We start from the raw sequence: 27,778 nt of genomic DNA on the forward strand, positions 1-27,778 counted from the left end.
GGGAAGTAGGGTCTGGGGTCTGGGAAAGGGAAGAGGAGCTCTACTTTCTCTTTGTGCCTCAGATTTCCTGTCCCAGGAAACCGCAGTACTTCCCTCTCCGGCCCCTGACATTTAGGGAAAAGGAACTGGATGAGGGAACACGGGGCTACGCCTTGAGTCCCCGACGGCCTCCTCGCAGCAGCTTGAACCGGTTCCCCCCAGCTCCCGGCCACCCTAGGGCACAGTCGGGCTCAGGGCGGCGCCCCCTGGGCCGGGACGGTGAGATCCTTACATCCTGAGGGCGGCTCAGAGGACCACGCAGCTATTGTGTCCGTCGGGAGGGGGGGTCGGGGGGACTCTGTTTGAGGAGGTCACCCTGGAGACCAGGCGCAGAGCACAAGGGGAGTGAGTGAGCGGGCTGCCGCAGGCAGAGGGAGCCCCGGGAGGAAGGAGCCTCGCCCTGCGCCGCCCCCTCCCGCAGTGAGCGAGCGCGAGGTCCAGGAGGTCCCCGGCGGAGCCCCACGGCAACTCCAGCGCTGCTGAAGGTAAGTGTGCCCTCTCCGCAGCGGCGCGGAGTGGGAACTGAGAAGAGGAAGACGCCGCAAGTTCCAGGGTTGCAGGGGCATGCGGAGGGAGGGCCCTGTGGTAGGAAATGGCCTGTCTGCCTGGGCCATGAGCTCCCTGACCCCCACGCCTCCTCCCCCCAACAAATAAGAAACAGTGGCCCCAAATTTGGGAACTGCTAGTGACTCCTGGCCTTTGGTAGCGACCCCCGCCCCCCACCACTCCCACCACCACCGACTTCCTGCATGTCTGAGTTTTAGGGTGATGCCCAGTGCAGAGCTGGCCAGCTTGGTCTGCTCCTGGAGCAGCGTGAGTCCTGAGCAGTCTTCTGAGGTCAGACAACACTGGGCGACCGCACCCCTGGGGACCTCTAGGTTCCAGCTCTGGCCTGCGGAGCTTTGGAAACCAGGGAGCAGACCGAGATCTATCTATGTCACTTTAGATAAGAACCTGAATGACCCACTTAATCAGGCTCAGTGTGTCCTACCACACACATAGACACACTCACGTAGACACACTCATTATATATAGACATACACACACTCATACACACAAGCACACACAGATAAACACACACACACACTCACATTCATAGACCCTAGTATACTCAAAAGCACACACACCAAGATGCACACATACATTCAGTACACATCACACACAAAGGCTGACACACAGACACACACACAGGCACACACCCATTTGGGTGCACAGATAATCCATCATTCCTACACACAGGTGCACGCACGGGTGCACAGAGGCACACACATATCCACGTACACAGAGACTCATACACACAGCTGCACGCACTCATGGGGACACACTCATACCCACACAGGCATCTACCCACCCACACACACACACACACACACAGGGATGTGCACACTCATGTAGACACTCACATAGGCCCACAATCACACACGGACACACACTCCTCACTGCCTCGCACCCAACACACAGTACCTCTGCCATCCTGTGTGCCCTCCAGAACCCTTTGCTCCTCTCTGCCCTGACACTGATCACACTGAGGTTTTAGATTGTGCCCTTGTCTGCCCTACCCACTCAACGCTGGCTCCCTGAAGGCAGGGACTTTTAGTTCTGTTTTAGTGTCTAGCACAGAATTTCCTTGTGCTCTCAGATTTACAGATTATAAAATAATTTAAGGGAATATCTAAATTTGTATGTAGGCAATAGGGCAGTAGACTTACAGTCTAAATTCTGAGAAGTCCGTTGCTACTACTGCTTTTTTAACAAGCATTTGGGAGAAGGAAGTAGGTTTTCTAATAAAATACTTTGTTACAAGTTAAGTTCTTTGTGCTCTTTACAAAGTCAGTCACTGTTGCTTGAGAAAAATACCCTTTGGGGAAGACAGTTTTAACTTTTCAAAGTAAAGCAACAACAAATATTAATTAGCAAACTTTTATCAAGATTAATTTGGGGGGAGGGCAGTAAAAAATATTGCTTTCGGGTGTAGAATCACGTCTTTCTTCTACACAAGGCTATCTTTTCTCTTTGACTTAACCTCTTCTGCTATTAAGCATTTTGCCACAACCTGACATCTGCTTATGTGAATTATACTATTGCATAGATAAAAGTTATCAGAGTTATCAGTTATTCCAATTATACTGACCAGAATAACAACATCTCCTAAAAATCACTGTTAGGGAAACCGCACTTCCCCATTCAAAAAATGGTAGAAGAATTATCTGTGTTTTTTAAACTAGAACGAGTCTCTGTGTTATATTCACTAAAATGTTTTCAGGTCTTTCATCTGCTATTTTACAGAAGTTGTTTTCCATAGGTTATGATGATGTCAGAAATTGCTAAAGACAGAATGGCACGTTCAGTAAGGAAAAGGGGGAGTGTGTCTTCTCTAAATGGTCGTGAATTCTGGCAAAAGGAACTTCACGGGAACACCAAAAAGTGAGTAACTGAATGTCTAATAACCTAAATTCAGTTATTGAATAACCAGCGCATAGTGCTTATTGGAAGAAAAAAAATGTCCTTTGGGACATAAAAAGGAAGAAAATGGGCAAGCACATTTTGGGTCATCTCTTGGGGCTATATTTTAAAAACGAAAGGAAAAGAGAGTGAGAAAATCTAAGTGGTCTGTTGATTCCAGCAGCATTTTGTACTGTTTCAAAGAGCACCCCCAAAAAATCATCTACCCAAATGAAATGCCATATGCAGTGTAGGCCAGCTACTTCTTACACATCTCCTGAATTCTTTTACTCAGTATCACACAAATGCATAGATTTTGCATCTTATAATCTCTTTCTCTCTATATATAGGGTATATATATATATACATATAGAGCATTTAGCATATATATATATATATAGCATTTAGCATTATTTTATACAAATTTTGTAATGTATTTTCAATAGTTTTTCACCATATCCTTTTAAATGGCTGCATAACATTTTGTCAGTTTATAATTCTGGGTTAATTCCCATGCCCCAATTCTTGGGCATTTCAGTTTGTTTCCACTTTTCTTTCTTTTTCACTATATAATAAGTTTCTACTTGTTTTCTTCCTAGAAATATAATTAGTGGGTTAAAGTGTAGTAAGTACATTTTTTTGGCTCTTGCTACATATTGCATTTGCTCTCTTAAAAAGATTAATTAATTTTTAATACTTGCATAGCATTTATTTTTGACTGCCTTTGGGAAGAAAGCAAAACAAAATATCTGATGCAGAGGTTAATAAACTTATATAATAAACTTTCCTCTGAACAATTTCCACGACATTGAAGGGTGTGGAAGGATGGGCAGCTGGAACTGGTGTGTCCTATGGCGCGGAGACCAGATAAACTGGAATAGATTTACGTTATAATTCTGAAACTAAATCTTTCTACTTTCTACTCTCAGAGTGTATTAATGTACTTAATTAAAATTTGACTTTCCAACCCTGATGTTTGTGGATTACAAATACAACCTCTTTTACAGACAGGAAACATAAAGGAGTAGCAATCCCAGCCAATGTCAGAACTAAAGCTGGGAGAAAAATTAATCTCTGCAACTTTTGCTTCTGACCTTAAGCCATTTGGCCTCTATTTCCAATATTTAAGGGTAAAAGTTCTTTTTAAAATTATTTTAAAATAATTGTTAGCTTAAATTCAACTTTTTCCAAGAAAATATTTATAATAATAGTCTGACATAAATCATGTTTCTGTGATTAAAAAAAAAACTGCTCTCATCTAAAGACTAAACTGTCATTCCTATTTGCATCATTTTCATTTACATCTTCCCTTTCAAAGCAAATTAGAAAATCATTTAGAATCAGAACATGGCCAAATTTGAATAATTAGAGAGCTCTCTTTTTTAATTGATGAAATATAAATACAAATTAAAAGTAACAAAAATACAGAAATCGTGTTACCAACACATGAGGATAGATTTTTCACTGACAAATACATTTAAGTGATCATTTCATTGATGTATTTCAAAGTTAGAAATTCGGACTCTCAGAACATTCAGAATGGATCTTCTACTTGAATATTTTTTTTTCTTAGAAAGCAAATAACCAGCTTCCAAGTACCATTGCAGCACAGAGGCCATTTGGGAGGCTGCCTCCTCAACTCTAACTCCGACTTACTTTCAAGGTCTTCAGCACTGTCTGGGACCAGACTTTATGAGTGATTCTCCTTCATGAAATGAGTCTTCGCTTAGCAGAAAAATTTTGAAAGTTCAGTGGCTATCAAACGAAGGCATGGTTTTGACATTGCAGGGTATTACGGAAAAAGCATATACCTTTCTTTTGAAAGTTATTCAAAAACAATTTTTTTTAAGATTTTATTTATTTTTTTGACAGAGAGAGAGACAGCGAGAGAGGGACCACAAGCAGGGGCAGTGGGAGAGGGAGAAGCAGACTCCCCGCGGAGCAGGGAGCCTGATGTGGGGCTCGATCCCAGGACCCTGGGACCATGACCCGAGCTGAAGGCAGACGCTTAACAACTGAGCCACCCAGGCGCCCCTTAAAACAATTTTTGACTAGATCAATTTCAATAGTATAAAACCTATCCTGAAATATACTGAGGACCAAATACATCATCTCATTTAATAGCCCCAGCATTAATCCTACTAGGTAGACCTCATTCTTACCATTTTATCATGAAATAACTGAGGCTTACGGGTCAAGGAACAATTTAGTGACAGGATAGGGTCCTAAAACATGAGTAAGGCATATAGGGTCCAGAGATCTTTGCTTACTTCTCTAGCACTGTGTGCTCCACTATCCTGCTTGTGTCGTACTCTCTGGCCGTACTCAGCCTCCACATTTATAATCCCTCAGTGCTCTGTCTTGCCTCCAGCCATTGTGCCATGTTGCTTTCCCGTGAGATACCTTTGTCTGGACTGCGTTTCTTACACTCGGGTTCCTCCTCCTCCTCCTCAGGATTTAGCTCCAGCTCCACCTTTCTAGGAAGCTCTCAACTACTCAAGTACAACCACTTCCACTTCTGGATGGGTTGGATGTTCTTCTTTTCTGCTCCTGCTGCTTTTCTCTTCTACATGCTACTGTATTTGGCTGTTCTCATGTCAGTCTCTCTTGTTAGACTGTGGACTTGTTTGCCTTTATAGCAGTAAACACACTGATAAGGAGGGCAAAGAAAGGTAGGACGTAGACCTACTTGGAAAGCCACTTCTTGAGTGTGGTGTGAGATCCGCATGGGTTCAGCCGTCCAGTCTTGGTTTCTATGTCTACATCATTTTACAGTAGCAACCAGTTCTTTTTTTTTTTTTGGTTCTATTTTATCTTTATTTTTTTTATTATGTTAATTACCGTACATTACATCATTAGTTTTTGATGTAGTAACTAGTTCTTAACATTGATCCCTAGGCATAATGGATATCCCAAGTGCCTTCTGAATTACAAAAGGAAGATTGAATTTATATTCAGTATAATTACTGTTAACTGTTTTTAGGGCTGGACCTTTTTTATTTAAATCATGTTTTTTTATTATAATGTAATTTTTATGTTTTAGTCTTAAAAGAAGAAACCTCTTAAGCTGGATCTTACTCTCCCAGCATCATAACTGTGAGAATGTAGGCATATTTCTTTTTATACCTTTCTAGTGGTCATCATACTTCATCTATAATTTTGAATTGTTTGATTTTTCACTTAAATAATTGATAGTAATAAGGCTGAAAATAGTTAACATTTATTGAGCCCTCACTCTGACCTCATTTAAGTCTCACAGAAGCTCTGTAGCAGTGGGTGACAAGCTATGGCCCAAGGGCCAGGTCCAAACTGTTTTTGTATGGTCCCCTAGCTAAGTGTGGTTTTTACGTGGTTGAAAAAAAATTTTTAATAATACTTTTTGTCCTGTGAGTACTAATAAAAATGCAAATTTCAGTATCCATCAATAAACTTTTATTGGAGCACAGCCATGCGTTTTCATGTATATATCATCTCTGGCTGCTTTCACACTATAGAGTGGAGTGGTTGCAGTAGAAACCATAGGATCCACAAAGCCAAATATTTGCTTGATGGCATTTTACAGAAATGTTTGCTGACCCTGCTTTCTAGGATAGATGCAATAATCATCCCCATTTTACAAAGGAAGAAACAGAAGCCTAGAAAGGTTAAGGTTCCAAAGCTACGGAATTAGCAAGTGGCAAAATGGGCTTTTGTATATAGGCAAGTATTCTCATTCTCTGAAAATTGGCTATCAATGTGTAACTTACATTAATGAAAACTCTTCTATTCATTCACCTGAGCCTTCTGTTTCCCATCCATGGGTAAGAGCAGGTAATGACAATGACATCTTTCTTGTTGGAAGCTCAGCCTTTGGCAGCCTTCAAACAGTATTTGAACAGATGTGCTACTCACATGTTCTTAAAATGGAAACAGAAGCCTGAGGTTAAGTGACTTTCCCAGGATAACGTGACATGATAGCCAGGTTTATTTTCTCTGAGGCCAGTAGTTCACCAAGTAGGTCAGGCCCAAGGTTGGGGACTAAAGAGTCTCTCTTTTGTCTCAAACCAAAATTACAGTGACGTCATGTTACAGGAACTTTGAGTGTGGATCTCACTGCTCTCTATTTAAACCCACAGGTGGCATCTAACACCCTAGTTAGGCCACACGATATTCCCTCACTTATTCATTTATTCAAGGTTTCCTGAGCTTCTACTCTGTGCCAATTACTGTGCCACCCATTGGGCATGTAAAGGTAGCTAACTGTGGAGTTCTACTCTGGAGAAGGTCATTTTTCAAGTAAACTGAAAGCCACCTGGTACTTTTTTTCTCTGCAAAAATGGAAAATAGTGCATTCATTACTTCATTTGAGATAAATGTTTACTGCCCAATGAGTACATTCCAGGTACTGGGCTGGGTAGGGAACCACAAAGAAATAATCTGTGCTCCTGGGGAGTTGATAATCTGGTGGGACAGTTGGTGAGCAAGTAATTTTAAACGTGATGAATTTATCCTATGATTTCAACCTAGACTGCTGTGAGCTGCTTACGTGCAGTTACAAAATGATGTTGCCTGGCCTGTTTCCTGATTTTGATAAGTTCCCTTGCCATCTAAATAAAAAAGCCCCCAAAAGACCTGGATGAGATCCAGGTTCCCCTCTTCAAAGAGAGAGAAACCTGAGAAAACCGAAATGGCCATGATCCCAAATAAAACCACAGTAAAACTAATCTCATGTTGTACTTGATAGATGATGAAACTGTTTCACATACAATACCCATATGGTTCTCATAAAAATCCTGTGGGTTAAGTAGAGAAGATACTTCTATGATCTCCAGTTATCTAATTTATTATCTTATTTCTCTCAGGAGCAGAGTTGAGAATATTCTTCATTTCATAGCATGTTGCCATCACCACTCTGGGCGAGACCCCTGTTGTTTACCTGATTGTCCCTCTTTTTCCCTTCCACAGTTGGCTCTTGACCCTCAAAATCACCCACTCTAATACACACAGCATGACACATGCTACAAGAATATGCATATTTAAGTGTATATATATATGTATATATGTATATATATGTACTTATAAAATATATATGTATATATATTTTAAATTTTCTGTGTTTATGATGTTTTGACATTTTAAAAAAACCTTTCTGGCTGGGGAGAGGCTGCCTCTCCCAGGTCTAGCCAATTCTTGAAGCTAGCTAAAGTCTCAGCTGGAAACATGCCTTCTATATGCAACTATCCAACCCAGAGCCAGCCCCCTCCACATGCCCCCCAACACCCAGCATGCAATATTACTCTGCCTTAATTGGCCCAGAGCCAAGTACAGGCAACTAGGGACCCTCCTCTAGCTCAGAGCCCACCGAAATTATTCAGACTACTAGCCAGTCTTGAACTGTTTCCTGGGCCCAGTTTTGCCTCTTCCTCAGAAACCCCAATAAAGGCTCTGGCCCCATCTCTCCCTTGCTCTAGTCCTCTGCATCTTGCACTCTGGTGCTTTTCCACATAGCCCTGCATGGCGCGGCATGCCTCTTATCTCTAGGATCTGTGAGTATAGTAAGCTGTTTCCCCGAGCTCCTCCGCTGGCTCCTTTTGTGCCGCACCTGATGGACCACCTTATGAAAGAATACAGAACAAGTACTTACCAAAGATTTTGACTTACATAAATGGTGTGTTATAAATCTCATTTTGTTTTCTCGCTTTCATATATCTCGTTCAACATTTTAATTTTTTTATTTACTCATGTTAACTATGGATTCTAGCTCTTTGCTTCTTACTGAGGCATAATAGTTCTTCATATATATCCATCACATATGTTTGTATCCATTCCCCTAGGGATGAACATCCAGACTGGCTTTCACATGCCATGTGGAACATCTTTGTACATAATCCTTCATTGGTATCTTTGTAAAAACTGCCCTGGGAATGCGATCAAGTATTAAGATATACCACAAAGTTGTAGTAAGTAAAAATGATAATAAATGCACGAATAGACAGGTGCACAAATAGAGAAACAGACCAGTGGAAAACATGGAACCTCAGAAATAGACCCACGATTATATGGAAACATCATGTATGAGCAATGGGGAAATTATGGATTTTTCGATAGATTATGTTGGGAGAAAAATGGCTCACTAGGTGGAGGAAAATGAAGCGGGATTCTTACCTTATACCATTTTCATAGTAGATTCCACATGGGAGACTGAAATGTGGAAAACTCTAAAGCTGAAAGAAGAAAGTTTAGGAAAATATCTTTGTGTTCTATGGCTAGGGAAAGATTTCTTAAATAAGATCCCACAATGAAAAAACAAACCATAAAGAAAAAAACTTGATAAATATAACTACAATAAAACTCAGCATTTCTGTTCAATAAAAAATACAATAGACACAGTTAATAGGCAGCAGAAGATATACATATTTTTTAAATCATGCACATTGACAATAAAAAAAATAGTCAAAGGAGATAAAGAGCAGTTTGCAGAGGCAAAGGCCAAATGGCTAAGCAGAATATGAAGAGACGCTCGAAAAGAGGAATATAAAGAGATGCTCGAACTCACTTAGAATGAGAAAAATGCGTGGAGCCCTGGGTGTTATACGCAAACAATGAATCATGGAACACTACATCAAAAACTAATGATGTAATGTATGGTGATTAACATAACATAATAAAAAAATAAGATTTTCAAACACACACACACAAAATCAAGATATACTGTTTTGCATCCATCTGAATGGCAAAATATAAGAAAGAAGAATAATATTGGTATTTGCGAGACAAATGAGAATAAAAACAAATATCCATTCAGCAAATAAATCCAACGGTATTTAGAAAAAATAAATATGTGCATGTCCTATTCTCCCCATACGTTGAGAAAGATGACACTTGGTGAGACAGAGTGACTTGTGAGATGATCACAACTCCCAGACAACAGGGCAAATAATCTGTACTTCTCTGACCCTAGGACTTAGAGACATCATGAAAGTGTTTGTATTTGTCATATGGGCTGAATGGTGTGTGCTCCCCACACCCCACCGCTAAACTGCCACGCCTGCGAAATTCATATGTTGAAGTCCTCATCCCCAGTGCTTCAGAATGTGACCTTATCTAGTAACAGGGTCTTTAAAGAGGTAGTTAAGTTTAAATGAGCTCATTAGGGTAGGTTACAATCCAACATGATTGGTAACCTTCTAAGAAAAGGAAATTTGGACACAGATACACATGGAGGGAGAGGATATGAAGACACAGAGAGAAGACAGCCATCTACAAGCCTGGAACAGACCCTTCCTTCCACGGCCCTCAGAGGGAACTGAGCGAGCCAACACCTCGTTCTCAGACGTCCAGCCTCCAGAACTGAGATAATACATTTCTGGGGTTCAAGCGACCTCATCTATGGTACTCTGTCATGGCAGCCCCTGGCTAACTAATGCAGTATTTCTAAAGCAGGGAACATAGCTAGGGAGTCGAATGGAGTGGCTCAGAGATCTGTTCTGCATAGACTGGCTGGGGTCAAGTTCTAGCTTGAGCACTTAAGCTGCTGATCTTGCGTAGGTTATTGAGCCTTCTTTACCCCAGCTGCTTCTTCTATAAAATGGGTTAAAAATAGTCATTGTTGCTTTGGGGTGTGGTGAGAATTCATTAAAAGAATATATGGAAACACCTAGAATGGTTCTTGGCACATCTAAAAACAGAGCGAGTATTATTATTATCACATAGAACTTTGGAGTCAAACAAGACCTGTGTTTGAATCCCAGATCTGCTTAACTAGCTATTATTTAATGTTCTTTGAGTCTTAATATGTCATCTATAAAATGAGAATCATAATGACGACAGAGTCATTCCTTTTATTCATTAAACACATTTTTGTTGCCTGGGTCGTGGCATTGTGCTAAGTGCTGTTCCATGGTGAACAAAATAGACTGTCCTTGAACTTATGGTACTGTTCTTATCAAGATCATGACGTTCACATTTCTGATCCAGCAGTCAGTCCTCATCTTACTTGATCTCTCAACATTTGGCACTGTCCACTGACCTCTCTTTTCCCCTGGAAACAGTTTCTTCACCTGGCTTCAGGACACACACTCTCCTCTTTTCCTTCTACCTGATGGGTTCCCCCTTCTCTGTCTTCTTCCGGCTCCTTTCTTTCCCCCCCAGTTTCTTAATGTTGGGGTGCCTCAGAGAGCAGGCTTTCGTCCTCTTTACCTCTTTTCTTGAACTTATCCCCTCAGGAGTCTCCTCCAGTCTAGTGACTGAGACATGGTATTATGCCACCAAATTCCTATCTCCAGCCTTCACATCTCTCCCAAAACCTACGCCCATGGATCTAACTGCCTATTGACTTTTCACTTCAGTACCTGGTAACCATCTCAAACTCAGGATGCTCACAACTGAACTCTCTATCTAACTGCCCCCCTTCTTATGTCTCAGGAACTTCTGTTGAATCAACTTTGCAACTACATCCAGAACCCAACTACTGACCACTACCCCCCACCGCTCCCATCTCAGTCTGAGTCGCTGTGTTAGTCGGCTCAAGCTGTCATAACAAAATACGTAGATAGGGCAGCTTAAACCATAGGAACTGATTTTCTCACCATCCTGGAGCTTGGAAGTCTGAAATCAGGATGCCGGCATGGCCAGGTTCTCATGACTGCCCTCCTCCCAGCTCGTAGAGAGACCTCTTCACTGTGTCCTCACATGATGGAGAGAGAACCCTGGTGTCTCTTCCTCTCATAGAAGGGCTCCAATATTTTTGGCTCAGGGCTTCACCCTTATGACCTCACTTAACTTTCATTACCTTCTTAAAGGCAGTAGCTCCAATACAGTCACATGGTAAGGCAGCATATGTCTTCCACATACATATGAATTTTGGGGAGACAAAATTCAGTCCATAGCAGTTACTGTCCTCTCTCACCTGGATTACTATAAAAGCTTCCTGACTGGTCTCCCTGTTTTTACACCTACCAGCCTATAGTCTATTCTCAAAATAGCAGTTGGAGTGATCATTGTAAACGATAAAGTGGATTTTGCTGTTCCTCTGCTCAAAACTCTCTATAGGCTCCCACTTGATCAGAGTAAAAACCAGGGTTTTACAGTGGTGCACAAAGCTCCACGTAGTCTAGCTGCCGAACACCTTTGTAACCTCATCTCCTTTCACCCTCCCGCTTGCTCCCTCTGCTCCAGCTACTCTGGCCTTTATGCACTTCTTCAGAAATACCACGCAGCAGCCTGCCTCAAACCCTGGGTATATGCTTTTCTCTCTCCCTGACACACACTTCTCTCAGCTATTCACATGGCTCCTTTCCTCTCCTCCTTCAAGTCTTTGTTCATGGAAGCCTATCTTGACCATTCTATTTAAAATTGCAAACAGCACCCTCTCCTCCATCTACTTTCAAGGCCCCTTAATGAAGCAATTCTTTCCCCCTGTAGCATTTATCATTTTCTAACATAATATATAATTTACTAGTTTAGTATTTTATTGTCTATGATCTGTCTCTTCTCACTAAGTTCCAACAGGGCAAAGGTCTTTGTTTCATTTTTGTATCCTAAGGACCTGAAAGAGTGCCTGGAACATAACAGCAACTCAGTAAATATTTTTTGAATATTTGACTAATTATTGCAGTATACTAATTCCTGAACAAACAAGTTCTATTGTTCACAAACAGGTTAGGTTCACAGGTCCATTGGGTGGCTTTGAGTCCATTGAGCATTTGCCTTGGGCTCAGAGTATGATCCCAGGGTTCTGGGATCAAGCCCCACATGGAGCCCCACATCGGGGGCCTGCTTGTCCCTCTCCCTCTGCTTGTGCTCTCTTTCTGTCAAATAAATAAATAAAATCTTTAAGAAGGAAGGAAAGAAGGAAGGAAGGAAGAGAGAGAGAAGAAAGGAAAAGAAAGAAAAAGAAAGAAAGAAAGAAAGAAAAGAAAAGAAAAGAAAGAAAGAAAGAAAGAAAGAAAGAAAGAAAGAAAGAAAGAAAGAAAGAGAGAGAAAGAAAGACTTCCATTTGTGTTGAAAATCTGTTCAGATAGACCACACTCCTCCTTCATTATCTCCGTAGTGTTGTGGCGGTAACCATGGTACCCGTACTCTCAGCCTCACCTGAGTGATGATTGCCAAGAGTAATGCAACTTTGAATCTATCCATTCATTGAGGAGCTGCAACAGAATTTTCATCAGCTGCCTTTGGCTTTAACCTCACCTTCTCTTGAGTGAACATTAGTTCAGTGGGTTTCAGATGCTCTGATTTTCTATCCACACACTCAAAATTATTATATTTTGTCAATCATCTTTCCTGGATTATCTTCAGTCACATCAGAACTAGATTTTTTACAGGTTGTGTGGTTTTGTCTTTTAGAAGCATTCCTACTCTTGAAAAACATATCCTACAAGAACACATGCCATGTCATTTTCTCTCCTCTCTCATTTATGAAAATGTATCTTGACCTTTCTATTATAACCTTTCTCTTACTGGCACGATGGGGCCAATAATGTGAATAAAATATCTCAAAGCTACATAAAAGTCCAGCAAACTTGCTATAAAGTAAATGGCCACAAAACGAAATTACCTTACTAGACAACTTCCATCTTCTAGTGGCAGTGGAAGAGTTGGTATGTTTTTGCTCTTAAACATAACATTCATAAAAACATCCTTTGGACATTTTGAGGCAGAAAGTTCTCAACTAAGTGAGCATTTATGCATATTTCATGTTGTCTGCAATATCTTGTTTCTTGAGCACAGGGAATCTAATTTTTCTTTGTATCACCAGCCTTCTGGTTGTGAGCAATAAATATTTGTTGAAAGAATGAGAGAAGAACAAAAGAACAAAAGTCCAAATCTGTACATCCTGAAGCCTTCTTTTTACTCTGTGCGCTCTGAAATATCTCCACTGGGAGGCAGCACGTAACTTTAGTTAACAGAAATGGGGGGGGGGGGAACTGCTTAAATGATACCATTCAAAATATGGTAGTTCCAGACATTTAATGGTTACAAATGGAAGAAAGAGATGATATTCTGACTTTCTTAGTCTACTAAATTAATGGTTCCAAGGCCAGTTATGCATTCAAATATTATCTCTTACTGCAGCTTCAAAACATGTCAGTAATAACGGCAGTGAAAATGTCTGGAAATGAATTCTCAATAATAATTAGATAATATTGAGGCTGGTGAGATTTAATTGAAATTATTTCTGTGTCTAACAGTCATAACAATATGACAAGCCTTGTATTTATTCGGTGTAATTCAAGGAACGACCATCAAGTACCTTTGTAAGATGTTTTCAGAACTGAACTTCATGAAAGAGTAAACCATATTCCAACTCCTTAGCTAATTTTCTTTTTGCTTCTTTCCTGCATAGTCAGAACACAGGCTGTTGGGTTGGCATGGACGTTTCCTGTGTCGATCAGGTACAATATAGTAGGGTTCCTTTTGTTATTGTGGACCAGTTTCATGCAGCTAATTCTGCATCCAGGTTAATGCCACGTCTCAGCAGTAGTACATATGATTCCAAGTATTATTGAAACTTGCATTGGGTTACAAATTTTTACTCTTCTCCCAAGAATAACATTGGTTGATTTGTTCCTTGTTTTTACCAGTAGTTTCTGCCAGACTTTCAGTTTTCCTGTGTTTACTTTTCATCTACCTTCCTTCCTAAAACTTGACAACTCTCTTGGACCTGTTTTGCCAATTGAATCTTGTTCCTCCCTAAATGCCAATAAGCTGATGAAACACATAGACAGCAAGAGCATTTTTCACATTTAAAAAATAAGATCAACTACAACATTCCCCTTGCGATGACCGCATGTATCTATCTAGAAGGATTATTATTATAAACTATGGAAAGTCTGGTCACAGACAACTGAAACTTGGCCAGTTGTAATGTTGTGACATATACCCAACAAATGTTTTCTGCTGTGTAAACAGCACTGGTAATTAAAATTATAAAATTGCTTTTTGAGCATCTCACATTTTTATCTGTAAAAATTTCAAAGGGCTTGAGTAAAGCTGTTTATAAAACAGAAAGTATGTATTGCTTAATTTCCAAGTCAGTATTCTAAACTGCTGTTGGTCATTCCCCATTTTCAAATACAGAATCTCTTTTATTTCTAAAAATTTACCAAACCCATATTCTGGTTTAATGTTAGCTACCCAGACTGCAAGCACTTTTAATATTTTATTTCTTCCTTCTGTCTCTATTTCAAGGAATAAATATTTTATCTTTTCTGTTCAGCTCATTGTTTTCTCTTCTCTTCCTTTTTCCAGCCCATTTCATTTTAAGCAGATCTCAGTTTCAAAAAACACCATAAACAGAGTTTTTTTTTAAAGTAACAAGTAAAAATTTTCTGTAATTTTCCATGAAGGTATAGTTTTAGTGGATACATGGTACAGAAGGCAATAGACGAACCAACTATTTTCCTTCTGCATGAGAAAGGTTTCTAGGTTACAGCAAAATATCTGAACCTTCACTCTCCAAAGCCCTATCTCCTCCCCAAAACTAACCCCAAGTTTTGTCTTCCAGTACTTGCAACATTCCACTTCCGAGTAGCAAATTCTGTATCAGTTAGAATTTGTATCATATTATATAATGCTTCTTATAATAATATTTTTTTAAAAAAATAGTGACTTAAAATAAAAATGTATTTTTCTCTTATGTAAAAAGTCTGGAGGGAAGCAATTCAGGGACCTAGCCTTCTTCTCTCTTCTTGATGTGTAATGTATAAGGTCATCTTAAAACCCACGACAGCTGCTGAACTCTTGCCATCATAGCCACATTCCAGTCATCAAGGATAGAAACAGGTTCTTCTTGATTGAATTCATTCTTTTGAGGGAACTCTCTCAGGATTTCAATCAAAATTTCCACTTACATCTCATTGGCTTACAAGCCACATGGCCACGATAGCACCAAGGAAATCCAAGAATTTGTCTTTAGTGTAGAGAGAAATATCCCTACAAATTTAGAATTCTGTTACCAAAGAAGAAGGAGAGGACACTAGAGAGCAAACGGCAGGCAGTCCCCACCATGATGTTTACCACAGCTTTCTTCACAACAATGGAGTTTTGGAAACAGCCTAGATGGCCAGAAGAACAATTGGGTAAATAAAACGTAGTATGTTCATATATTAAATACTGTCTTGATGTTTAAAATATTGATGTAAATTACTATCTATCAACATAGAAAGTTATCCATGGTACATTTTCGAGTGAAGAAAAAAAAGAGCCAAGCATCTATCCTATGCTCCCATATGCAAAGTCATGTCTAAAAAGATTTTTGTAATGTTAACAGTGGTTAGGTAACCACTAGGGTTAGCAATTTTTTGTGTAATTTTACTTTAGACTTTATACTTTTCTATGTTTTGAACTTTTTACAATGAGCATGCACTGTTGACCTGACTACTGTGGAAACGAAAAGGCTCTGAACGAAATCATTTTCGGTAAGTTTTAAAAAGTCAGTCTGCAACACCTTCTGTTTGCACACCTATCTTCAGCCAGTGGGTTTTTTAAACTGCCCTTACAACACTTTCCAGTTTCATACTGATAAACACTACTGCACTGATTATCAACTTTTCAGTAACATGGAACAAAGCAATAGTGAGGACTGTTTGTAAAAAATTCTTATTTGTTCTTTTGTCTGAGACTTCCAAGTTATACTACTTTGAGTTTTGTACCAACACTACTTTTCTATGAGTTTTTAATATGGTGTTCAGTAGAAAAGAAATTGGGTTTTTATTAATTGGGTGTATATTTGTGCAAGTAAGTTTCAAATGCAGTCATTAATGATTTCAGGTGGCCGTCGTCCCTGTTTTCATTGTCAGAAAATGATCATGTGTGAGACTTTGTTAGTGGGAGGTAAATAGGATTTGAAATCCAAGTCTGTCTTTCCTACACACGTGGCATTAAGCACTTTGCCTCGTTCCTTTTATCTCTGAAATAGATAGAATGATAACTCGTTTACTAGCTTAAAAGAGTCTAGCGAAGGTAAAACGAGATCTTTGATGGAAAATGTTTGGCAAAGTGAAAAGTAGCACATAACAAGACAGGCTGGTTTATCTTCGAAACCGGGGGGCTTTTGCAACATGGAGTTTTCTGAGCAGAAGCGATCATCGTCTGTGGGTACTACCCACAACACCTGCAGCCAATGTGACCAAACAGGTTGGTTGCTACTTCAAAAGGCAGCAGAAACGGGAAAGCAGGTGTTACAAGAATGAGGATTAAATCACTAATCCAGAAGTCTATCATGAAAATGCAGCCATAATTACTTGCATCAATTTCTTGGGATGGGTGGGTAAACCTTAATTTATCACACAAATTGTATTAAAGATTTTTTAAAGATTATCTGTGATTTTCTTAAAATATCATTTACAAAAACTTTACTCATTGCGAACAGCTGAAAACTAAGTATTTTAATCTCCTTGCAGAGAAAAAAAAAATCCCAAAAGATTAAGAACAAATATCTGTTATTTAATTAAGGCAAAACATAGCCTGCTTAGAAAAGTGGTCACTCTGAGCACACACACATAACCACACACACATAACCATACCCACACACTATTGTAGTGTCTCCTTTGAAATGACATCTGTCTTAACCTCCATTTTCACAGGTGGAGAGAATTGGGGGTAGAGCTGAGGCTGCCATTATCGACAGTTGAATTTCCTCTGGACTAAGCAGAATTAAGTGGTGCTGGAGGGACATTAGGGGCTCCTCTTTGCTTGGGTCTCCTGTTCAGCACCTGGATAAGCTTATATTGCCTTGGTAACAAAGCCAAAACCCTTTCTTAATGTTGGAAAGGGTGGTGAATGCTTACGATTTACCATAGTTTGGGTGAATTGTGGTTTTTCTCACCATGTAGGTGAGTTTCTTGTTTTTCTTTTTTCTAATAAAGGGATTTTGTGTGGTATGAATAGGAGAGAACTTTTATAAATTATAATATCCTGTGTAAATATAGTTGTTTCCCAACATTTTAAGCTTCTTCCTAAATCCCCCAGGCCCTTTTGTCAGTTTTGTCCACTTTGAGGAGAGAGCCTTTGCATTGTGGTAGAGATGCCGTTGGCAATGGCTTTTGAAACATGTACACACAGACAGACCACCCCATGAACACTTTCTGAATAGTCAGATGCCTTGGGCTTCACTGGGTTGCACTGGTCTGCAACCACTATGTGGAGACCTGCTCCAAGTAACTTCTCTAGGCTCTAATGGTTCCATCTCCAAAATGTTTTAGACTTTAGACATGGGGATATTTACCTGAGACTTGCTTGAAATATTCTTAGAGAAACGTTACCCTTGTAACATTTTTGCTGAAAGCAAAATGTGTTTTGTTGTTATTATTATGGTAACTACTGAAATTTGTTTTCTCCCTTGCTTTTAACTTCAGGAATACCGTGTCTTTTACGGATGAACCGAGCCAAAGGGATAATGCCTCTCGCCTTACAGTTCAGATGGAAAACACCTATCAGCTGGGTCTGTTATTTTTTCACTCATTTCTATTTTCAACTTCATTTTTTAAAAAGATTTTATTTATTTGTTTATTTATTTAGAGCGGGGGGAGGGGTGGAAGGGGCAGAGGAAGAGGGAGAGAGAATCTCTAGCGGACTCTGCACTGAGCACATGGAGCTCATCGTGGGGCTCCATCCCAAGACCCCAAGATCATGACCTGAGCGGAATCAACAGTTGGTCACTCAACCAACTGAGCCACCCAGGCACCCCCTTATTTTAAACTTCTAATCTCATTATTTACTTAAAATAGCTTCTGATAACATGGCATTATCTTCAATACTAGCACAATATAAGGGATCTTAAGTGATTTGATGCTGTTTTAATTTCTTCTCTGCAAGATAGGACCAACACCCATTGATTAGTTTTCTTTATCAGTGTTTCCTAAATGCCAAGCAATTCACTGGGCAGCACTGATGTGTATTGTGTATTACTGGATGGAGAAGTTCATTTCTGGGTATTTCTGGGTTATCCTCTACAATTATTTTATACATACTCAAGTTAAAGGAAAGAGATATGTCTTGAAGTTTTATCGAGCAAACCCAACCAATGTTGATAGGTGGGAAAAAAGCCTTAAAAGCAAAAGCAAATGATTTCTGGTCCCTCGTTGGCAGAGGTGTTTATCCCTTTCCACTGAGGCTTTGGGTCTTTGAAAACAAAGATCTTTGCACCTGCTCCTATACTCCCAGATGGAATCCACAGTGAATACTTTTTCCCATTCATGTTTTCTCATAGACCAACTTGTTTTCTCTAAATATGTACCTGCCCACTATTATCTGCCCACTGTATATAATTAAGGCTATATAGAAATTCCACAGAGACTTGCCAGTGACCAAAGGAAGGACTCTATGGGCTGGAGAGGTTCCATCTGTAGCCAGTTAACTTCAAGAAAATTGTAGACCATCAATGCATCCCATTAGGCCTTGTAGCCAGTTTTCTACAGTAATCCCCAAGACTACATGGATTACAAGGTTCCGTAATTAGTCTGTCTACTGGTATTTTCACAGTGCCTGGCGTAGACAACTAATATTCCTGCCATCCAGTGTAATTTTCTACTCTTTCTGGTAACCTTACCCAGTTTCCTTTGGGGAAGCCCATCGCTGCCATCATTACCACTTTGGTCCATAACATTCTGCTGAGCTGACACTAGCTTCAGAGATACAGCAGTGACTAATTCTGGGATAGCATATGACCCTTTGAGAGGTCAAGCCAATCAAAACCTTTGAGATTCAACTTAGACAATGTTGTTTGGGCTGTTGAAGAAGCTGATTAGGCTCTGAAACCTGAAAGAAGTAGGGCTATGTGAGATTTGGCCATCTTGCCCCAACATATGAAGCCTGAGACCGAGAGAGAACCAAATCCATTATTCAAGTCTTAAATTTAGCTATCTGCTCTTAGACTTTTCAATAGGCAAGCTAGGTTTGGGTCAGGTTTTCCTCCACTTGTAACTAAAAGATCTTACCCTTTCGATGCCTATGACATTAGGCTCTGCATGCTGAAAGGGTTTGAATCAGATTTTGACAAGATAAAGAGTTGAACTATGAAGTCCTGTGTTTCTTCATCATAAGGATATATTTTCATAACTTATTTCCTTAAATAAACTAAATCATCTTATCAATTTTAGAAGTACTGAGTGTTGAACCAAGTTAGAAAAGTAATGTTATAAATGCTTAGCATAAAGTATTTCCCATATTTTCTTACAAAAGGTCATGTGAATTATTCCTTTATGATTAAAGTCTTTTATGCTTATCAATCCATTTCTTAAGCATTCAACTAGCCATCTTGTTAATACTCAAACAAAAATGTATTTCCACTTCTACTTGTTTCTGAGTTTATCTTGCATCTGAAAGGTACCCTGTGGACCTTTAGTAAAGATCTTCTCTCGTAGCTACACAATGCAATACTTCCCAAAAGAGTGTGTGTGGGGGAGGACCTGTCAATCATCAGCATTATTGTGTTTAATTTTTCACATTCTATCTAATAATAGTTGCATCATCTAAACACATTTTAAATGCTTAGTACATTTGGCCTCCTTTATCTGAGTAATTATAGCCAGAATGAGATGAAACATAAGTATAATTAATGAAGGAAAAAGGGGGATGGAAAAATGTAAGTATTTTTCTTATAATGAAAACCACTTAACATTTCTCATTAATTCATTACTAAACCGTGAATATAGAAAAAAATACAAGATGTAAGATCCAATATATCTGAATTTGAGTACTAGTCTTGCCAGTTCCTAAATAATGTTTGAGCAAAGTATCAGCATCCTTGAATCTCAGTTTCTTTATCTGTAAAAAAAGGATAATAGTCCATACATCATAGGGATGTTGTGAGAATTAAATGAAGGAATGCATTTAAATTCCTTCTTCATTCATTATGTTATTGTTTCTCAGAGTGACTGACTCTAGGACTTCACCTTAAATCTCTAAGAAGACAGGCCTTCTGTGACATCCAATATAATTTCCTATTAATTATGGAATGAATTCTCCACAGTACTTTTTCTGGAGCAATGGTTAAAGAAGTATCTGATTCTTTAAAAACACTGACTGTAAGCAGGAGGTCAGACAAGACCTATATTGGTGGCTATTTTTGCTGCCACATCGAGACAGCCTGCCTGAGAATGTAGACAACATAGCAAAAAAGTAGAACCTAAAGACGGAGAGAGAGAGAGAGACATCATTTGAGCTCAGCATCCATGGGATGCTCAGACCCTGTCATCAAATGCTCTCATGGACAAAAACTGTCAGGCTCTCCGCCCTGACTTCACTCCACCCCCTTGGGTCCTTTCTGACTGTGGAGGTCTCACTGCCTCCCTACTTATACCCTTGCCTGATCCTGCTGCCTTCTCTGCAAGAACAATCCCCATCTCCCCCCTCAAAATGAGGTAGCAACCATAACAACAACAACACTAATAATAATAAATACCTAATGAGTGTGGGGGGGGGGTTGTGCATGGCAGGCACTATTCTAAAGGTTTTAAGTATTTTACTTTATTTAATCCCAACAAAAAAACAATATGTGATAATTCTTATTGTTACACCAATTTGGGGAAGCTGACACACAGACATGTTAAATAACCAAATTTTTAACTATTCTACATTAAATCTATTTTTGTGACAAGTGTTTCCTTTTTTCTTTCTTTTCCTTTCCTTTCTTTTTTTTCACCCCAACCCTTCTTTAGATCTTTGCTTTTTGATTTCTAAAAATATTTTTCCTCCTAAAGAAAAAAAAATCCACTCAAAAAAAAAAAAAAAAGAAAGAAAGAAAAGGAAAAGAAAAAAGTTTTGCCATTCCCATTAGTTGACTCTGAAAGTAGATTAGGGAGCTCATTTGGGAAGTCAAAATCTGAACATTCACTCTTTCTCTGTCTTTGCATCTCATCATCCCATCCTGAGCGAGGCAAGGGATGATTCTGGCCAGACAAGAGAGAGGTCACAAAACAAGTGAGAAAAAAAAGTCTATGACGATATTTCAAAATATCTTCAAAATAGGATCTAGTTAATGAGATTAAAAAAAAAAAAAGCCACAAAGCCAAGTGCAGAAAAGATATTGGTTCAGCTGGACAGTAGGAGCTGTTGGAAACAGGGACTCAGGTACAACCAGGATTCTGTCTGTCTGGCACTAAGCTGGGTGTGAGCCTCCTTCTCTCACCGTGGCCTGCATTCCTCTCCATGGTGACAGTCATGGCTTTCCGCAGTGCCTCAGGGTCATGTGTCATAACATTTTATCACCAGAAAGAGGTTGACTTCCCCCCGCCCCAAGTTGCAGTTTAAAATCAAAATTCTGAGAAAGGATTCTAATTGGCCCGGCTTGGGGCAAGTGCCACTCCTGGCCCAATCTACCATAACTGCACTTGGGCTCAAGGAGGTGATGGTAGATCCTAAAGAACCATCTGGTCAGAGTTGGAAAATTCTCATCTTCCTAGGAGGCAAGAGGCTGTTCCCAAATGACAGGGAGGAGGACCAGACAGATATCTGCATTGAGGGAATTTACTATTTGCTGAAGGGAACGAGGCATACAAGTTACTATAATATGTGCCCAAATTAAGTTCCATGTGAGTGATGTAGGTCAAGGTATAGGCAATACACGTGCTTGGTAGGAGGGAGTGAACAACAGAAAGGTATCGTTAGAACATAGATAATCTAATTTAGTCCGAGCCGGTAGTAACATCTTTAAATTTCTTAAATAGAAAGGGGAAACCACTCTCAAATTTAGCGTCGTTTCACTCGAGAATGCAAATGGAATGTAAAAGATCCACAGGAAGATGACCCAGAGGCTTGTAGGTACCTAGGAACTTGCCCACACAGGCTGGTGCCCTATATCTGACCCCATGAGATGGGAGCAGTCGGGACCATCCTGGAGTTGTAAACCTACAGACCTACAGTGTTTATAACTGCTTGTCTGTCCTATAGAACATAGATTCCTGCTAACTAAATATTGGGGTTAATCCTCATACTCTTTGTGTCAGGTGTCTCTCCCTTTTACCTATCCAGATTCATTCCCCAGGCTGATTTAATTGAACAATTATAATCAAAATACAGATACTATGTATTGAGCCCCAGGAGGCTGACCTAACTCAACTACAGGCACAGGCTGTAACCTTCCAGTTAGGTCTGGCCAATGGAAAACTTCAGTGGGAAGTCAGAGTAGGGGAGGAGTGTGAGCTAGGGTGTTTATTTTCCCCCACACCCTGAAGGTGGGTTCATCTCACGCTATTTGCTTCCACCAATGGAAGGGCTGCCCTCAAGTGATCCCTCTCCATGTGCCTCTTCTGGATCTAGCCAGAGTTCCCGTCTCAGATCCCTCAAGCCTGGGGTGGGATGGGGGTAACACCCTCAATTTCACTAGCCAAGGGATACTGCACTATCCTTTGGTCCTGCATCCTGCTCAGAACTTCCTAAGGAGTCTCTTTATTAAATCCTCCAGGAATTGTCCTACTTTTAGTGTGCCATAGATGTCTTTAGACCCTGATACAGTCATTAAAAATAAACACTTAAACGATACTGATGACTAGTAAAATAGAATTGAATATAATTCTTGGTCTCATTCCTTTATCCATATCAATTCAGGAAATACTGATGTGCCACTATATGCCAGGCTCTGGGCACACACACATGTCGTTCAGTGGCAGAGAGATGATGAGGTTAATACTCCCCGGAGGGACAGGGCAGATTCCTGGGATGCAAGAGAAAGAAGATCCATCTGAAGCCTCTGCTCTGAACATGGACTAAAAGTGGTTAAGAATATAAGCTCATGAGTCAGATAAAACAAGAAGGACCTCCCAGCTCTGTCACTGTGTGATTCTGGGCAAGTCACTCAATGTATTTAAGCCTCTGCTTTCCCATGTGTGAAAGGGAGAGAACAGTAAAATTCATCCCAATGATTTATTGGAAGATTACGTAAGGTAATAAATACATACTTATCACAGTACATGACATGTAGAAAATGCTCAATAAAAGTAGTTATTATCTGTACCGTGATTATTACCTATAAAATGTTTACTTCTGTTTAGATTCAGAAATCACACATTAAATATTTCTTCTGCCTTTAGCATTGTATTAGACTCTGAGGAGGACAAAATCTGATCTGGCTTACCATTTTACTGAGGAGAAAGGCAGAAATGCTTTGGCTATTGTCAGGTGGATTCCGAGCAGTGGGGGTCCAGAGAACCGGGATTCCTGAAGAGAAGGGATGATTTTTTTTTTTCACCTGAGGGGAGGAGGAAGGCTGCCTCCAGAAGAGGGCATTGGAGCTGGCCTTGGAACGTGCGTGGATATTTCTCAGACGAACGAGATAGGGAAGGCCATCCCGCTTAAAATGAGGAGTAAGAACAAAGGTCCACAAACATCCCTTAAAAGACAGATGAGGTTCATAGACTGGAACAGCAGGCACATAGAGAGCTATGGTGGGGGGCGAAGGGGCTAGAGGTGCTGGACCTCAGATTTTGCTAAGGGAAATGTCACAGCCAGATCTGGGTTTTGGAGCGCCCCCTCCAGTTGTAGTGTGGCATACATAGATGGCGGATATAAGAGCCGGGGGTCAGTTAGAAAGATGTTGAGACTTTAAAGAAAGTCATTAACACTGGAAACTGGAAGGGAGGATACTTTCAATATTAAACCTCAATGGTATTAAATATATACTCTTTAGGTAGCCTAGTAAATGGACGAATGTGTTGTCTTCCGCCCCTCTGCCAGAGAACCTGTGTGGAAACCTAATTAGGACCATTTTTTCCTTAAATAGAGGCCACCCAGAAGATGAAGTGTCTCTCCATGATTCAGTACTCTTTTGATTAGACTATGGGTGGGCAGATAGCATTTGAAATTACTTGGAAACTTCATCTGTATTTTCAGGTCCTACCAAACATTTTCCTGCGGTCATTGTCAATCATATCCTGAAAGATGTGTTAACTAACTATCTACAAGAAGAACAATATGAACCAGAGCTCTGTAGACAGATGACTAAAACAATTTCTGAGGTATATATGTGATTTGCCCGAAGTGTTAACTAGAATATTGCTAAGAGGACAACCTCTTACTTTTTGATGAAAGCAATTAATTTGCAGTAGCAGTAAAAATGCTTGTTTATATTTTATGAAAATATTTATTGGGTCATACTCTGTGTGTGTGTGTGTGTGTGTGTGTGTGTGTGTGTGTGTAAGAAGCCTTTGTCTAAAACAACCATTACGTGTATCATTTTGCATGTATTTTGTTTAAAAGATGTTTACAACTGCCCCATTTATTTCAAAATTTATTGCCAAGGATATATTTTAATGATCATTTTCTCTTGTTCAAGTTAGTTTCCTTGAGTGCCATCAAATATAGATATTGTGGTCTTTAAACACATTTCTCTTTTTATCAACTCAAGAGCTGGCCCTCCATTAAGTTTTCTTCACTTTCCTCTATATAACAAACTCTTTAATAAACATTCGTGGTTAGTCCTATTACAGGAGACTCCAAATATGTGCTCCCTTAATTACACATAAACAAGGTGATATAACTCTCACGCCAACATTCTTTGAAGGGAAGCCGTCTTAACGTAGATTTTCAAAGAATGTAACAAATCCTTTAAATCCTGTTCTCTGGATTACAGTTTTTCCATGTGTCTTAGAAAATGTAGACTTATTGCTGGTGCTATAATTTTGTCTCTAAATGTCCTATCTCAGGAGAACAGTGTGCTTAAAGGAAATCATAGTTGGGGGCGCCTGGGTGGCTCAGTCGGTTAAGCATCTGCCTTCAGCTCAGGTCATGAACCCAGGGTCCTGGGATCGAGTCCCACATCGGGCTCCCTGCCGAGCAGGGAGCCTGCTTCTCCCTCTGCCCCTTCCCCCCTGCTCACGCTCTTGCTTGCTCTCTCTCTCTCAAATGAATAAATTTTTAAAAATCTTTAAAAAAAATAAAGGAAATCATAGTTAAATTCCTACAACAGTTACTGAAAATATCTACAACACATCATGTGATTTTCTTCAATCCACCATATTTATGACAAAGATAAAGACTCCTAAGTTTCCATGTGGCTAAGTGAGGACCTTTTTTGTTGTTGTTCTTTCAATTTCTAGGTTATTAAAACCCAGGTCAAGGACCTGATGATTCCACGGTACAAGCTAATTGTGATTGTTCACATTGGACAACTGAAGAGTCAGAGCATTCTTATTGGAAGCAGATGCCTCTGGGATCCTAAAAGTGATACCTTTTCATCTTACGTTTTCAGAAATTCTTCTCTCTTTGCTCTTGCAAGTGTCTATGCTGTTTACTTCGAGTGATTGAAAAGAAGAAATCTAGTTCTTACTTTTTTTAATAAAAAAATAGGCCATATCCATATCTATGTACATGAAATCTTTACTACCCAAAAGTTTGAGAAAGAAACAACACTAATATTTCAAACAACTGGAATTTTTGGACGTTTTCATGCTCTTCTAAGAACTGAGGGAGGGAAGGGTAGCACAGGAAAGACTCTTGTTTATCCAGAGGAAGAACTAAGTCTTGATTCTGCTAGATTGTTATTTTTAGACATGGATTCTTATTTAATATTACTTTTGGTACTAAGTACTTTAATTGCTCTTTATAGAGAGAGTTAAAATTTCCTGTATTGTTTTTTGTAATGAAGAGAAGTTAAAAACAAACAAACAAACAAATATGATTACATCCCCTGACCAGTAAAGGGCAGAAGAATATTCAACATGGTATACACAAATGATAAATGTGAATGTGTCTCAGTGCTGTGTATAAAAGAATACTGGTTTTCACTTCGTACTTAATAAATTGAGCAGCATTCATTAACTGCAATTATTGTTACATGTACCTGACAGTTAAAACTGCTGAGGTAGAATTAATGATTTCAGAACAATTATTGTAGTCCCACAGGGCTGCTATAGTTAAAACTAGAAGCTCTTGTGGGTTGCCTGCACTTTACAAAACTGTGGGAGAACCGAATGGTGGCTCTCCAGTAATGGAGACTATAAAGCGAACAAAGGCTTTCAGGGCACTGCAGTAGACATTGCCGTATTAAATATACATGATGTTTAATAGTAAATGTATCTGTAACACTTAAAATCATGTATTGGAAAGAGACACTGCTTTTAAATATATGCTTCCCGATGTGCTTTTAAATAGGTTTTCCTTGGCTAACGAACTTTTTACACAAAATAGATAGCTGGCAGCTTAACAAATAAAACATGTGTTATTTACTATTTTGTTCCTATGAATTTAGTGCTAAAGTGACCCAGTGCAGCTTCGAATGGATGGCACTAAAATTTACAGGGCTGAAATAGCTTATTATTCTGCTGCTTAATGTAGCTTGGACTATGGATCATTTATTTTTACGGAGCTTTCAACGCTTTGCGTTTTTCCTGGATGGTAAGTGAACTGCCCAGAGGACATTTGTTAAAGGTCAAAGACAAATTTTACACATGTGGAGAAAATTAGCAATGCTATAGTCTTAAGGGAAAAAAAAATGATGTGTCATTCATATCATAAAGAATTTAGCAAATGGGAAAAGAGTCAATGCTTTATAGCTTTAAAATGTTTTGATGTTTTATTTTCCCCCAAAAGAACCTGTACTAAAAAAAATGTGTACTTTTAAAATCCCTTTCCTTCCACTTGTTCTGGCTTTTAAGGTAGCTTTTCAAAGTGAATTAGTCAATTTTCATTATTTTTTTCTGTTAGTGCCTTAGTGGGAATATGCCTGTGTAATAATTCATCACAACCAATATTGGCCCATCTCCGTAGGCCAGTTTTGAATCTGGATTAGGTCATAAGTACAGTAAGTAAATGAGCTGCATATTTTCATTACACATTTGTGAACATCTCCCCTCTTGGAGCAAGAGCAGGGGCAATCATATTGTAATTTTGCATGAGTAAATCAGAATGAAGAAAATTCCTTAGTACATAGAAAGTCCATTACAAAAACAGCTTTATTTTTTTAGAGTCCTAAAGCCTCATCCATGAGATAATTTCTTACCATCTGTCCTAGACTGTGTTAGGAATCAAAAACCTTAAAACATGATGGTAGTTAAAAAGCAAAAAAGGAAGCAGTTAAACAGCATATTGCCATGTACTGTAATTCAGTCAATGATGAATTCTAGCAATTATATAGCAGCATAAGAATATTCCATAAAAACCCACTAATTGCAACTAACTTGGAAGAGTGCTGGTTATCACAAAAAGTCTGATGATAGGAAGCTTTGATGGATGCATTAGCTAACACCCTGGAGGTAATCATGTAAAATACAAATGTATCAGGTCAACATGTTGTATACCTTAAACCATGTTGTCAATTGTATCTTGGTTTTAAAAATAAAACCTTTTTAAAAAAAGAAATGACACTGTAAATTTGAGGATA

At 39.4% G+C, this 27,778-nt stretch overlaps 1 protein-coding gene across 1 annotated transcript; it reads left to right on the plus strand.

Moving 5' to 3' along the window:
- Positions 1-120: 120 nt before the first annotated feature.
- On the plus strand, positions 121-27,768 carry TCTEX1D1 (Tctex1 domain containing 1). The gene is made up of 5 exons (XM_027615354.2): positions 121-524; positions 2,342-2,463; positions 17,820-17,905; positions 24,292-24,416; positions 25,497-27,768. The coding sequence occupies exons 2-5, from the start codon at positions 2,345-2,347 to the stop codon at positions 25,698-25,700; spliced, it is 534 nt and encodes a 177-aa protein (XP_027471155.1). The 5' UTR covers positions 121-524; positions 2,342-2,344; the 3' UTR covers positions 25,701-27,768.
- The last annotated feature ends 10 nt before the right edge of the window (positions 27,769-27,778 follow it).

This window comes from Zalophus californianus, chromosome 4, assembly GCF_009762305.2.
Source record: "Zalophus californianus isolate mZalCal1 chromosome 4, mZalCal1.pri.v2, whole genome shotgun sequence".
In the NCBI taxonomy this organism is placed as follows: Eukaryota; Metazoa; Chordata; class Mammalia; order Carnivora; family Otariidae; genus Zalophus; species Zalophus californianus.

Bases quoted from the DNA above. Each gene is read 5' to 3' on its own strand.
- TCTEX1D1 (XM_027615354.2), top strand. From the start codon at position 2,345: ATGATGATGTCAGAAATTGCTAAAGACAGAATGGCACGTTCAGTAAGG. The intron at 17,906-24,291 runs GTCTGTTATTTT...CTGTATTTTCAG, and splicing joins GGAAAACACCTATCAGCTGG to GTCCTACCAAACATTTTCCT. The intron at 24,417-25,496 runs GTATATATGTGA...TTCAATTTCTAG, and splicing joins TGACTAAAACAATTTCTGAG to GTTATTAAAACCCAGGTCAA.